General features: G+C 40.9%; 1 protein-coding gene across 1 annotated transcript in view; it reads right to left on the bottom strand.

Moving 5' to 3' along the window:
• LOC107607328 overlaps positions 1-15,073 on the bottom strand; it is a 30,256-nt gene extending 15,183 nt beyond the window's left edge. The window contains exon 1 of the mRNA XM_016309296.1: positions 14,130-15,073. Within this exon, the coding sequence (XP_016164782.1) occupies positions 14,130-15,073 (944 nt within the window). The remainder of the gene's footprint in view (positions 1-14,129) is intronic.

The following is a 15,434-nucleotide window of genomic DNA, read 5'->3' as shown; positions in this document are numbered from 1 at the left end:
GGATTCTGACCTCCCTGCACTCAAAGTAGATTTTCTGGAGCTACAGAACTTGAAATGGCGCGCTTCCAATTGCGTTGGAAATTATTCGAAGTTGTGACAATTATGAATTAAGATCAAAGCACCAAGCTTTGGAGCCATTACCAGGGATTGTTCGAGCCTGGACATCATAATTTCGTGCACCACTGGCTAAAGAGGTCGGAGCTCAAAGGCTCATTATCTTCAGCGACTCACAGGTGGTCACTTCACAAATAACGGAGAGCTACCAAGCTAAGGATCCCACTATGAAAAAGTACCTGGGTAAAACCAGGGAACAGCTTAGACAACTCCGGGAATATGAGATCCACCACATACCCGAGAACAGAATGCTCGAGCTGACGCACTCTCAAAGCTAGCCAGCACCAAACCAGGGGGCAACAATAGGAGCCTCATCCAAGAAATACTGCAGAGTCCGTCCATCTCGGAAGAAGAAAAAGTCCTAGTCATAACAGGTCAGGATCAAGGATGGATGACCCCCATAATTAACTACCTCAAAACAGAAACACTCCCCACAGATGAAAAGGAGGCAAAGAGGTTAAAGCGGGAGGCACAACACTACACTATCATAAATAATACTCTATACAAAAGAGGGATTTCAATACCATTGTTAAAATGTGTGCCGACTTCCAATACAAAGGAAGTTTTAGAAGAAATACACAGTGGCATTTGTGGCAACCATCTCGGAGCACAAGCACTTACCAAAAAAGTACTCCGGGCAGGATTTTATTGGCCAACTCTACAAAAGGAGGCCACAGAGTTTGTAAAGACATGTCTACCATGCCAGAAACATGCCAACTTTCACATTGCCCTGCCAGAAGAACTCATCAGCGTGACCTCACCATGGCCATTTGCAAAATGGAGACTCGACCTTCTCGGACCCTTCCCTCAAGGATCGGGAAAAGTTAAATTCCTCATAGTAGGGGTAGACTACTTTACAAAGTGGATCGAGGCGGAACCCCTAGCTAATGCCACTGCTCAAAGAAGTCGAAAATTCCTATATAGAAACATTATCACAAGGTTCGGGGTCCCATACTCTATCACCACAGATAATGGCACCCAATTCACAGATGCAGGCTTCAGAAAGTTAGTGGCCGACTTGAATATAAAATACCAATTTACTTCCGTAGAATATTCTCAAGCCAACGGACAAGCTAAAGCCACCAACAAAGTGGTATTGGCTGGGCTAAAACGAAGATTACAGGATGCAAAGGGAGCCTGGGCTGAAGAGCTCCCACAAGTCCTATGGGCATATCGAACAATGCCACATTCTACCACAAAGGAATCACCCTTCCGGTTAGCTTACGGAATAGAGGCAATGATCCCAGTAGAGATCGAAGAAGGGTCACCTAGAGTGGTCCATTACAATGAAGAGGCCAACTCCCAACTCCAAAGGGAAGAGCTCGACCTACTTCCTGAAATCCAAGAGAGAGCTCGGATCAGGGAAGAAGCACTAAAACATCGAATGGCTTCCAGATATAATCAAAAGGTAGTGCCACGAGGTTTCGCTGAGAATGATCTCATCCTAATCTGAAATGATATTGGAATAACTCGACCTAGAGATGGAAAGTTGGCAGCAAATTGGAAAGGACCCTACCGAGTCATAGAAGTACTTGGGAAGGGCTACTACAGACTGTCCGAACTCGAGGGGCGAGAGCTTCCCAGATCGTGGCACGCCTGCAACCTAAGAAGGTACTATAGCTAGGATGGTAAAAGATCTCAGCATAGGATGCACTCTTTTTCCTGAAAAGGTTTTTTAATAAGGCACCAAGTTGAGATCCACGAATTATCCGACTTAAAAGGATAAAAACTCCGCATGTACATATTTGCATTTTCTTTTAAATAAAATATATTATATGTTCTACAAAATTTTCAAGACGCATTAATCTGAAACATTCATCACCTGATTATAAAGCAACAGATCGGCAGAAAGTGAAAAATAAATTCACTGCACGATCACGATAAAGACCAACAGAGATGAAAACCAAATTCATCTAAAGGTCGACTAAACAAGGATTGAACCCACCTTCTACAAATCAGCAAAGATGAAAACAGAATAATGCAAGAAGTTATATAAAGTGATCCGGAGTAAGGACCTGACGAGGTCTTGATAAGATGGATTGCTAAATAATAACTTAAAGACTGGCCGACACTAAGAAGTCGGACCAAGTCGACCAAAGTTATAAGTAAACCCTAGAAAGAGGTCTGGCCAACCCTATAAAAGAGGATTACTATAACTTAGAAGGGCTCGACATGACGAAGTCGGCCCAAAACATAAAGTTATAGAAGTAATCCCTGAAAAAGACCTACACAAGGTCCAAGAAAGAGAATTACAAAAATAACTTAGAAGGGCCCGACATGACAAAGTCGGCCCCAAAACACGAAAGTTATAAGGGTAATCCCTGAAAGAGACCTAAACAAGGTCCAAGAAAGAGGATTACAAAAATAACTTAGAAGGACCTGACATGACAAAGTCGGCCCAAAAACACGAAAGTTGTAAAGGTAATCCCTGAAAGAGACCTAAACAAGGTCCCAGAAAGAGGATTACAAAAATAACTTAGAAGGGCCCGACATGACGAAGTCGGCCCGAAAAACACAAAAGTTATAAAGATAATCCCTGAAAGAGGCCTGAACAAAGTCCAAGAAAGAGGATTACAAAACAACTTAAAAGAGCCCGACATGACGAAGTCGGCCCAAAACAGGAGATCATAAAAGTAATCCCTGAAAAAGATCTAAACAAAGTCCAAAGAGGATCACTAACAACAGCTCGGATGAAACCCACACAACGAAACCGGCCTCCCAAAAGACCTTAAGTGTTATACAAGGTGAAGGAATCAAGCCTATCCAAAGAAGTCGGACAACAAAAGGTTCCAGCATTCACAAAACCTAGAAAGGTGCCAAGTCGAGTGCAGACAGACATAATATAAAAGCATAAAGTTATAATAATAACAAGCTTCAGAGGCCACCAAAATCAGCCCCAAGAGCTTGGAAACTACTTTGTTTTTCAAAATAAAGTTGCTAAACAAGCAACTAAAAGAGTGTCAACAGTCAGCAAACATTATTTACAAAATAAAGAGTTTAAAAAAGCCCACAAGACGGGCTATCTACACAAAGCATTCACACAATCAGGGAAGATCCGAAGGCTTCTCGGCAGCACGAGGTGAATGAGGGCGAGTCTGAATAGGCACAGCATCCACAGTCCCATCATCCCGATTCAATATTTGACAGTCAGGATCTGACATGGGATGATCAACCTCAGCTGAAGGAGCAGAAGAAGTCGGCACTTCGGAGGCTTTGGCAGCAAGCATAGGGGGAGGTTCAACATCGTCGTCGTCAGGGTCGTCAGGGACAATCTTGCCATCCTTTACAACATTGTTCAGACTGAAGAGAGTAAGGTCGACCTCGGGAGCAAGAACTCGAACTTACTCCTTCAGGTTCTCATAAGTAGCATTTACGCTGCCTACGAGGTGACCCTGGAGCTCAGCATAATCAACCCAGGCAGACTCCAACTCCTCCCTGAGACGCATCACTTCCCTATAGGCCGTAACATAGCTATCCTTGTGCCTCAAGACGGTATCCTCAGCCAACCTAACAGAAGCCGCCAAGGCAACAGAACTAGCCTTTTTGATCTCCAACTCCTTCTCCAGTTTGGTCACTTTCACTTGGAGCTCCTCCTTTAAACCCTTCATATGATCAAACTCTTGCTTAGCCTCTTCCATAAAAGCTTTGGTAGCATGAAGAGGGAGGTCTTGGGCAGTTCGGTACAAGGCAGCTCCCATATGCACCATCTTGACGCTACTCCGAGTAATAAAATCCAAGTGGCGAAGGAGAGAAACATCGTCGGTAGGATTGGTACCGTAGGGACCAATCTGCTGATCGACGAACTCAACCGCATCAAAGTCAGGGGCATCAAGGTTGAAAGGCTCAGTTGTTCTTTGTTTTTTGTTTGGAGGAGCACTGGTGCACGAATCGTGAATTACACTTTTCACAACGCGTACCACTAACCAGCAAGTGCACTGGGTCGTCCAAGTAATACCTTACGTGAGTAAGGGTCGAATCCCACGGAGATTGTTGGTTTGAAGCAATCTATGGTTATCTTGTAAATCTTAGTCAGGAAGTCAATTATGTTTATCAATTGAATTGTGAATAACCAGTAGAGCATAAATTAAAGGTTACTTGTTGTGCAGTAATGGAGAATATGTTGGAGTTTTGGAGATGCTTTGTCTTCTGAATCTCTGTTTTCCTCTGTCTTCTGATTCATGCACGCACGTCCCCCTATGGCAAGCTGTGTGTTGGTGGATCACCGTTGTCAATGGCTACCTTCCATCCTTCCAGTGAAAACTACGCTCACGCGCTCTGTCACAGCACGGCTAATCACCGGTTGGTTCTCGATCCAGTTGGAATAGGATTTACTATCCTTTTGCATCTGTCACTAACGCCCAGCCTTCAGGAGTTTGAAGCTCGTCACAGTCATTCAATCCTTGAATCCTACTCGGAATACCACAGACAAGGTTTAGACTTTCCGGATTCTCATGAATGCCGCCATCAGTTCTAGCTTATACCACGGAGATTCTGATTAAGGAATCTAAGAGATACTCATTCAATCGTATATAGAACGGAGGTGGTTGTCAGGCACACGTTCATAATTTGAGGAAGGTGATGAATGTCACAGATCATCACCTTCATCACGGTTAAGCGCGAATGAACATCTTAGATAGGAACAAGCATTTTTGAATGGAAAACAGAAATACTTGCATTAATTCATCGAGACACAGCAGAGCTCCTCACCCCCAACAATGGGGTTTAGAGACTCATGCCGTCAGAGAATACAAAGTTTAGATCTGAAAATGTCATGAGATACAGAATAAGTCTCTAAAAGTTGTTAAAATACTAAACTAGTAGCCTAGGGTTACAAAATATGAGTGGACTATGATGGATGATGCAGAGATCCACTTCTGGGGCCCACTTGGTGTGCTGGGGCCCACTTGGTGTGTGCTGGGGCTGAGACTTTAAGCAATTCACGTGCAGAGGCCATTTGTGGAGTTGAATGCCAGTTTTTATGCCAGTTTGGGCGTTCAACTCCAGTTTTTGATCCTTTTCTGGCGCTGGACGCCAGAATTGGGCAGAGAACTGGCGTTGAACGCCAGTTTACGTCGTCTATCCTTGTGCAAAGTATGGACTATTATATATTGCTGGAAAGCCCTGGATGTCTACTTTCCAACGCAATTGGAAGCATACCATGTCGAGTTCTGTAGCTCCAGAAAATCCACTTTGAGTGCAGGGAGGTCAGAATCCAACAGCATCAGCAGTCCTTTTTCAGCCTAAATCAGAATTTTGCTCAGCTCCTTCAATTTCAGCCAGAAAAATACCTGAAATTACAGAAAAACACACAACTCATAGTAAAGTCCAGAAATATGAATTTTTCCTAAAAACTACTAGGAATAGACTAAAAACTAACTAAAACATACTCTAAACTATATGAAATTATCCCCAAAAAGCGTATAAAATATCCGCTCATCACAACACCAAACTTAAACTGTTGCTTGTCCTCAAGCAACTAGACTAATAAAATAGAAGACTAATAGGTTGAGAAGCAATAATATCTCAGAGTTTTTGATTGAAGCTCAGATTCTAATTAGATGAGCGGGACTAGTAGCTTTTTGCTTCTGAACAGTTTTCGCATCTCACTTTATCCATTGAAGCTCAGAGTGATTGGCATCTATAGGAACTCAGAATTCAGATAGTGTTATTGATTCTCTTAGTTCAGTGTGATGATTCTTGAACACAGCTTCTTTATGAGTCTTGGCCGTGGCCCTAAGCACTTTGTTTTCGAGTATTACCACCGGATACATAAATGCCACAGACACATAATTGGGTGAATCTTTCAGATTGTGACTCAGCTTTGCTAAAGTCCCCAATAAAGTTTGGCACAGGATTTAACAGAAAAATTATTTTTGAAAAAGGTTTTTAAAAAATTATGATAGCCAATTACCATGAACATGAACACCACGTTCTAACTAACTGAGTTATCAATTTAAAGTGTTTTAACAAGGAATAAATAATAAAAGACTCTAAACCAAAAAGAAAGATTTTTTTCCTAATCTAAGCAACGAAATAATCCGTCAGTTGTTCAAACACGAACAATCCCCTGCAACGGCGCCAAAAACTTGGTGCACGAATCGTGAATTCAGAATCCAACAGCATCAGCAGTCCTTTTTCAGCCTAAATCAGAATTTTGCTCAGCTCCTTCAATTTCAGCCAGAAAAATATCTGAAATTACAGAAAAACACACAACTCATAGTAAAGTCCAGAAATATGAATTTTTCCTAAAAACTACTAGGAATAGACTAAAAACTAACTAAAACATACTCTAAACTATATGAAATTATCCCCAAAAAGCGTATAAAATATCCGCTCATCAAGCACCAAAAGTAGCAATAGAAACTTGAGGAGGATCAGCCAAACGAACCCGGGGAGTAGGGATTACCTTCCTCACCCCCGGCGAGGTTGGTATGGCCGGCTTTGACTGAACCTGAGATGATCCCTCACCGGCCGCCTTAGCTGAGACATTTTGAGCTGCAGTAGCCTTTCTTGCCCTCTTAAAGGCCTTCATAGATTCCTTGTTCTTAATCATCTCTGCAAACAAAACATCACAGCAGGAAACCAAGTTACAAATAAAAAAAAAAGAGCTCGTAAAGAAATATACTCAACAAAACAAGAAAGGCCAAAATTGAACACTACCCAGCTCATTTCGAAGGAGTGAGGGGTCCTCTAAGAATTTCTTGGTATCAAGATAGGGAGGCTCCCCCCAATTATCCTCCAACACAGTCACAAAGGCCTGCTCGACCTCGTCCAACATCTCCCAGGAATACCTCGACACAACAACGTTCTTTTTCCACTCTAAAGGAAAAGCGGGCTCATCATTCTCATCCAGAAAAAAGGGATGAGCTCCTTCAATAGCTCGGACCTTGAAGAAATAGTTCTTAAAATCATGAAACGACTCGTCATACATAGAAAAAACTTTTTTCCCTTGTGAAGCTCGGAAAGAAACCCAGGAAGCCTTTTTCTTCACTACCCCAGGTTTTGTCAAGACAAACAAATAAAAGAAAAGGGATTGCGAAGCAGGGACGTCAAACTCGCGACACAGCAATTGAAAGATCTTTATAAAACCCCAAGAATTGGGGTGAATTTGGGATGGAGCTACATTACAAGACCACAACAGGTTGGTCTCAAAAGGAGTAAAAGGAATGGTGATATTCATTTGGCCAAAAAAGTAATCATATGCATAGAAAAAAGGACTGTCTCCAGCAACTCAAGTAGAGAAACAAACTCTCTCTTCAGGAGTGGGGGGTACAAGCTCATAATTCTTTTCCTCACTACCACTACTACAAACCCTATGAAACTGCCTAAGCTGTGGATAAAACTCGGAATCAACCAAAGAAACGCACAAAAGAACCATCGAATCCACCCAATCAGCCATGCCCTAAGGGACTTGGGAAGATGTCTCAACAATGTTCTTGCGAGAAGACATGAGGTCAACTAGTCCTACAGCAAGAAAAGAAGAAAATAGATTACTAACCCAAAACATCTCGAATAAAGTCAAAAAACCATATCAGAACAGTCCGGACAAGCATGACACCAGAGCAATACAAAGCAACAAAAGGAAACCCCAGGACCCACACTAAAAGTCTAGGCGCATCCTTTGGAGGCAACTTATGCAACAAGGACTCAGGGAAACCTACAAGTCTACACCTCTACACATCTTAAACAGGAAGATAACACCCTGAGAAGAAAGCCACGAGCTACAAATCAAATAAAGTCATCAAAATAACTACCTCCCAAAATTCACAGTCGCAGATGAAACTACCAAGCAACGAAAGTATCAACAAGAAGTCATCAAAGACATCGCCTTTTTCAGAAAATAAACACCCCAAACAAACAAGCCACTAGAAAAAATCGTTACTTTCTACAAAGGATCATTAATGAAATCATCAACATAGCGAAAGTCATCAAAAGGAGCAACCTTCTGGGCAAAGTAAAACATGTTCATAAAAAATCAGAAAAACATATAGTACAGTGACAAGCAAGCACGAAAATGCAAAAAGATTCAAGCTTTCCAAACATGCATTCAAGCAAAACCAAAACTTTACCAAGAACCGAAGGCAAAACAAAAGAAAGAAAAGGAACGGCAAGATAAAGAAAAACCAAACCTGGACCAAGGAGGAAGCTTCGAAAGAGATTGAAGACGGAGAGACAGAATCGCCTTTCAAAGAAAATAACCAGAGATCGCCAAATGACGTTGCAATGCAAAAATTTGGGCAAAGAAAGAAGGCGAGAGAATAAAGGAGGAAGCTAAAAAGAAAGGCGAAGAAAAGAAACCGTTTTTTGTATGTAAAATTCAAAATAAAGAGCTAAGGGAAACGGAGCATTAAAAAGCAATTAATAAAGGTATTAAAACACTCGCCCGTTCCCAAGAACAGAGCGCTAATACAAAAGGGCTCACTTTGAGGAGAAAAACATTCCATATTCAAAAAGAAAGATTCTACAAAGAAAGAAGTCGACAAATGCTCGAGTTCGGCTTCACCTAAGAAGGATCGAAGTCCTAAGACTAAGGCTCGATCTCAAAAAAGAAAAAGACCGAGCTCGAGCAGCGGTACTGTTCACACCCTGGGTCGAGCTACCCGACCCGGGATGTTCAGTAACAAAGCGACTGACCTCTTTAGGTCAGACTATCCGACTTCTTTCCAAAGAGATCGGCCAAATTGCCAGAAAACCAAGTAAAGGGCCCAGATAGAGGAACACGACCCAAATCCAAAGGCGGCCCAAGCCTACAGAGATAAGGGCGATTCCCTTGGAGATAAGATGACCTCACTCTAAGATAAAGATAAGATAAGATAAGATAACAAACTTATCTTATCTAAAAAGGTCACTCCACACCATTATAAATACATTGGAGCACCCAGGTATAACTCATACTCTGATTCTACTAAAAACCTGCTCAATACCCTTGCTAACTTAAGCATCGGAGTCCCTTGCAGGTACCACCACCCTCCGATGATGAAGGATCAGCAGCGCATCCAGTCCAACAAGTCGGACACGACCGCTCTGGCCGCCACCCACCAGCCGGACACGTCATCTCGGACCAGTACAGAAGATCTCATCCGAGATCGACCTACAGTTTCAGGTAACCCTCGAAACAAGAGGCTTATCCTCTTCCTGAGGAAATTTTAGAGGTTCTTTTATTTCCTCTGGTTCCTCTAGATCAGGTTGAACATCTTTAAAGATTTCCTCTAGCTCTGATTCGAGACTCTCAGTCATATTGATCTCTTCCACCAAAGAGTCGATAATATCAGCGCTCATGCAGTCATTTGATGTGTCTGGATGCTGCATAACTTTGACAGCATTTAACTTGAACTCATCCTCATTGACTCTCAGGTCACTTCCCCTTTTTGTACATCAATAAGAGTTCGTCCAGTTGATAGGAAAGGTCTTCCTAGAATGAGAGTTGCACTCTTGTGCTCTTCCATTTTCAGCACTATAAAGTCAGTGGGAAAGGCAAATGGCCCAACCTTGACAATCATGTCCTCAATTATGCCTGATGGATATTTAATGGATCCATCAGCAAGTTGAAGACATATCCGGGTTGGTTTGACTTCTTCAATCAAGCCAAGCTTTCTGATAGTGGATGCAGGTATTAGGTTGATACTTGCTCCAAGGTCACATAGAGTTGTCTTGGTGCAAGCACCCTCTAATGTGCATGGTATAATAAAGCTTTCTGGATCTTTAAGCTTCTCTGGTAAGCTTTTCAGAATGACTGCACTGCATTCTTTAGTGAGAAACACCTTTTCAGTTTCTCTCTAATCCTTCTTATGACTTAAGATCTCTTTCATGAACTTAGCATAAGAGGGTATTTGCTCAAGTGCCTCTGCAAACGGGATCTTTATCTCAAGAGTCCTGAGATAGTCTGCAAAGTGGGAAAATTGTTTATCCTGTTCCGCTTGGCGGAGTTTCTGAGGATAAGGTATCTTGGCTTTATATTCTTCAACCTTAGTTGCTACAGGTTTATTCCCTACAGAGGTGGTTGGAGAATCCTTCTTAGAGGGGTTACTATCAGCACTTGCAGGTGTCTGATCCCTTATTAGTATTTGAACGCCAGGATTGGGTGCTGGATGGGCGTTTAACGCCAGCTTCCCACCCTTTTCTGGCGTTTGAACGCCAGAAATGGGCAAGGAATGGGCGTTCAATGCCAACTTTTCTCCCTTTTCTGACATTTGAACGCCAGAAGTGGGCATCCACTGGACGTTTGACGCCAATCTTTCACCCTTTTCTGGCGTTTGAACGCCAGAATTATTCCTCTCTGGGCTCTTGCTGTCCTCAGAGGGATGTTGGGCAGTGGTTTGGCCATCCTCTGTCAGTTATTCCTTTCTTGTCTTTTTGCTACTTTGAGCTGAATTATTCAATGTCTTCCCGCTCCTTAGTTGGACAGCTTGGCATTCTTCTATTATCTGTTTAGATAGCTGCTGTCTTGTCTGATTCAATTGTGCTTCCATATTCTTGTTAGCAATTTTAGTGTCTTGGAGCATCTCTTTAAATTCTGTTAATTGTTTTGTCATAAGGAGTAATTGCTGATTAAGTTCAACAATCTGTTCTTGAGGATTAGGATCAGTAGTTACTGCCATAGCCTCTTCTTTTATGGAGGAATCACTGCTTGAGTACAGATGTTGATTTCTAGCAACCGTATCTATGAGTTCTTAAGCCTCTTCAATCGTCTTTCTCATGTGTATAGATCCACCAGCTGAGTAGTCTAAAGACATTTGAGTTCTTTCTGTAAGCCCATAGTAGAAGATGTCTAACTGTACCCACTTTGAAAACATTTCAGAGGGGCATTTTCTTAGCATCCCTCTGTACCTTTCCCAGGCATTATAAAGGGATTCATGATCCTCTTGTTTAAAGCCTTGGATGTCCAGCCTTAGCTGTGTCATCTTTTTTGGAGGGTAAAACTGATTCAGGAATTTGTCTGATAACTGTCTCCATGTTTTTATGCTTGCTGTGGGTTGGTTATTTAACCACCTCTTATCTTGATCTTTTACAGCGAATGGAAACAGTAATAATCTGTAGACATCCTGATCTACTTCTTTATCACGTACTGTGTCAGCAATTTGTAAGAACTGTACCAGAAACTCAGTAGGTTCTTCCTGTGGAAGATCGGAATACTGGCAATTTTGCTGCACCATAATGATGAGCTGAGGATTTAGCTCAAAACTGCTTGCTTTGATGGGAGGTATACAGATGCTACTCCCATATGCAGCTGTAATGGGATTAGCATATGACCCCAGAGTCCTTCTGGACTGCTCATTTCCACTTAGGTTCATGATGGAGAAAGGGAGATGATGTGGATTGCAATTAAATTATATTTTTAATTTTTTTTATTTTATTTAATTAAAAGTGACTGAAAAATAAAATAAAATAAATGGAAGATAAAATAAAACTTTCGAAAATTAGAAGAAAATGAAATAAAAGCAAATTGAAAACTAAACTAATTAATTAATTAAAAAAATTTTGGAAAAAGAATGCTTAGTTAATTTTGAAATATGAAAGAGAAAAAGTAGTTAGGTAATTTTTTTTTTGAAAAATATTTTGAAATTAGCAATCAAAAAGATATGATTGAAAATTATTTTGAAAAAGATATGATTGAGAAGATATGATTGCAATTTATAAAAAAAAAGGATATGATTGAAAAGATATGATTGAAGAAATTAAAAAGATTTGATTTTTGAAAAAGATTTGAAAAGATCAATTTTTTGAAATTAGAATTTTGACTTGACTAAAAAAAAGATATGATTTTGAAAATCTTTGACTAATTTAATGCAAAATTTCAAAATTTATGAGTAAATTAAGGAAAAGATATTTTTTTGATTTTTGAATTTTAATGAGGAAAGAGAAAAACAACAAAATGACACTAAACTTAGAAATTTTAGATCAAAGCAAAGAGAACAAACAAGAAAAGTTTGAATGTCAAGATGAACACCAAGAACACTTTGAAGATTAAGATGAACACCAAGAACAAATTTTTGAAAAATTTTTAAGTAAATAAAAGCACAAGGGACACCAAACTTAAAATTTTTAGAACATCAAACGCAAATTTTTGAAAATTTAAAGGAAAACACAAAGAAGACACCAAACTTAGAATTTTTAAAGATCAAGAAAGAACTAAGAACATGCAAATTCAAAAAATTGAATGAAAATAAAAGCATGCAATTGACACCAAACTTAAAATACGAAACTAAACTCAGATAAAAAGACTCAAATTTAGTGACTCTAAACCAACAAAAATAAATTATTCCTAATCTAAGCAACAAAATAAACCGTCAGTTGTCCAAACTCGAACAATCCCCGGCAACGGCACTAAAAACTTGGTGCACAAAATCACAATCACACTTTTGCAATTCCGCACAACTAACCAGCAAGTGCACTGGGTCGTCCAAGTAATACCTTACGTGAGTAAGGGTCGATCCCACGGAGATTGTCGGCTTGAAGCAAGCTATGGTTATCTTGTAACTCTTAGTCAGGATATCAATAATTCTCAGATTTAATTGTAAAAAGTAAAAGAACATGAAATAAATACTTGTTATGCAGTAATGGAGAATAGGTTGAGGTTTTGGAGATGCTCTATCTTCTGAATCTCTGCTTTCCTACTGTCTTCTTCTTTACGCACGCAAGGCTCCTTCCATGGCGAGCTGTATGTTGGTGGATCACCATTGTCAATGGCTACCATCCGTCCTCTCAGTGAAAATGGTCCAAATGCGCTGTCACCACACGGCTAATCATCTGTCAGTTCTCATTCATGCTGGAATAGGATCCATTGATCCTTTTGCATCTGTCACTACGCCCGGCACTTGTGAGTTTGAAGCTCGTCATAGTCATCCCTTCCCAGATCCTACTCGGAATACCACAGACAAGGTTTAGACCTTCCAGATCTCAAGAATGACTGCCAATAATTCTAGCTTATACCACGAAGACTCTGATCTGAATCAGAAGGCTAAGAGATAAGCACTCAATCTAAGGTAGAATGGAGGTGGTTGTCAGGCATGCGTTCATAGGTTGAGAATGGTGATGAGTGTCACGGATCATCACATTCATCAAGTTGAAGTGCGAGTGAATATCTTAGAATAGAAACAAGCGTGATTGAATGGAAAACAATAGTAATTGCATTAATTCATCAAAACACAGCAGAGCTCCTCACCCCCAACCATGGGGTTTAGAGACTCATGCCATAGAGAATACAATATGAAACGTGTAAAATGTCATGCGGTACCAAATGAATCACTAAAAGTAGTTTTTATAATAAACTAGTGATCTAGGGTTACAGAAAATGAGTAAGCTAGAATAGTTAGTGTAGAAATCCACTTCTGGGGCCCACTTGGTGTGTGCTTGGGCTGAGCATTGAAGCTTTCACATGTAGAGACATTTCTTGGAGTTAAACGCCAGCTTTTGTGCCAGTTTGGGCGTTTAACTCCAGCTTTTATGCCAGTTCTGGCGTTTTGACGCCATAATTTCTATGCTCACTTGGAACGCCAGTTTAGGCCATCAAATCTTGGGCAAAGTATGGACTATTATATATTGCTGGAAAGCCCAGGATGTCTACTTTCCAACTCAATTGAGAGTGTACCAATTGGGCTTTGGTAGCTCTAGAAAATCCACTTCGAATGCAGGGAGGTCAGAATCCAACAGCATCTGCAGTCCTTTTTCAGCCTCTGAATCAGATTTTTGCTCAGGTCCCTCAATTTCAGCCAAAAAACACCTGAAATCACAGAAAAACACAAAAACTCAAAGTAAAGTCCAGAAATGTGTTTTTTATTTAAAAACTAATAAAAATATAATAAAAACTAACTAAAATATACTGAAAACATACTAAAAATAATGTCAAAAAGCGTATAAATTATCCGCTCATCATGGGGTGTCTCCCACCGAGCACTTTGGTTTAGAATCATAAGTTGGACTTGCATGGCTTCATTTGTCACTTGGAAACTTCACCAAGGAGGAAAATCTCCAACTCCTTGGCATTCTTGGGTTGAGTGTGATCCTTTGAATTTGACTTCTTGGCAACATCCTCTTCTTCTTGCTCCTTGCCATCCTCAATCACTTGATCTTCAATGATGTCACACCCAAAAATAGAATAAGCTTCAAGAACGGGCTTGTTGGACTCCTCCAAAGTGAACTGGACTAACTTGCCATCCAACTCGAAAGAATAGACTCCCGAATGTGCATCTAGCTTGAATCGGGCCGTCTTTAAGAATGGCCTTCCAAGGAGTATGGATGATGGCTTGTTAGAGTCAATGGGAGGGGTCTCCGAAATTTGAAAATCAACTAAAAAGAACAATCCTTGAATATTAACTAGCACATTCTCTGCAATCCCCACAACTGACACAATACTTTTATAGGCTAGCACAAACCTCGCCCCGGACCTCTTTAGGGGTGACAAATTCAATCTTTCATAGATGGGGAGTGGCATAATGCTTACGGACGCCCCCAGATCACACATATAGTCCATGAATTTCATCCCACCAATCAAGCAAGTGACCAAACATGGGCCGGGATCATTACATTTTTCAGGAAGTAAAGAAGAGATAGAATCATCTACCGGCATTTTGTTAAGGTTGCCAAGTTTGTCTTTGTGAGTGTAAACATCTTTAAGGAACTTGGCATATTTGGGTACTTGTTGAATGGCTTGGAAGAGGGGGACGGTGACTTCAACCTTCTTAAAAACTTCCACCATAGCGGGGTCAAGCTCTTCTTGTTTCTTGTTCTTCTTGGCTAAAGTTGGGAATGGAATGAGCAAGGGCTCTCCAAGAAAAGTCTTTCTCTTGGGCTCTTTCACCTTGGATGGTTCTTCCTCGCTTTTGTCAACACTTTCATTTTTATCCCTCCTCACCTCCACTTCATCTCCTACTTCTTCGTTGTTTGTCTCCTCACTCAACTTTGTAGGCATAGCAACATTCTTATCCAGTTTAGTGCCGCTCCTAAGGGTAATGACATTCATGCTACCCTTAGGGTTGGGTTGAGGTTGGGATGGTAAACTACTCGAGGTTGAAGCTTGTTGGGTGTTGTGCGATTTGAGGAGGGAGAGTTAAACGAGAAAGGGCTTCGGCTATTGTAACTATATATGCCTCTTGTTTCTTATGGAACTCTCGTTGCTCTTGCATGAAAGTGTAAATTGTGTCTTTCATGTGAGGTTGATTGGAGGAAAGGGCTTGGTTAACTTGAGGAGGGCCAAACCTACTATATGGGTGTAGGTACTTTCCTTGAGGTTGAGATTGTGGGGGTTGTTGGTAGGGGTGTTGGTATTGTGGTTGACATTGGGGTTGTTGATGGTAGTAGACTTGAGCGTTTTGGTTGGGTTG

This window comes from Arachis ipaensis, chromosome B07 (genome assembly GCF_000816755.2).
Source record: "Arachis ipaensis cultivar K30076 chromosome B07, Araip1.1, whole genome shotgun sequence".
Taxonomy (NCBI): domain Eukaryota; kingdom Viridiplantae; phylum Streptophyta; class Magnoliopsida; order Fabales; family Fabaceae; genus Arachis; species Arachis ipaensis.
Note: the sequence above shows the minus strand (reverse complement) of the source record. Positions and strands in the feature narration are given on the sequence as shown.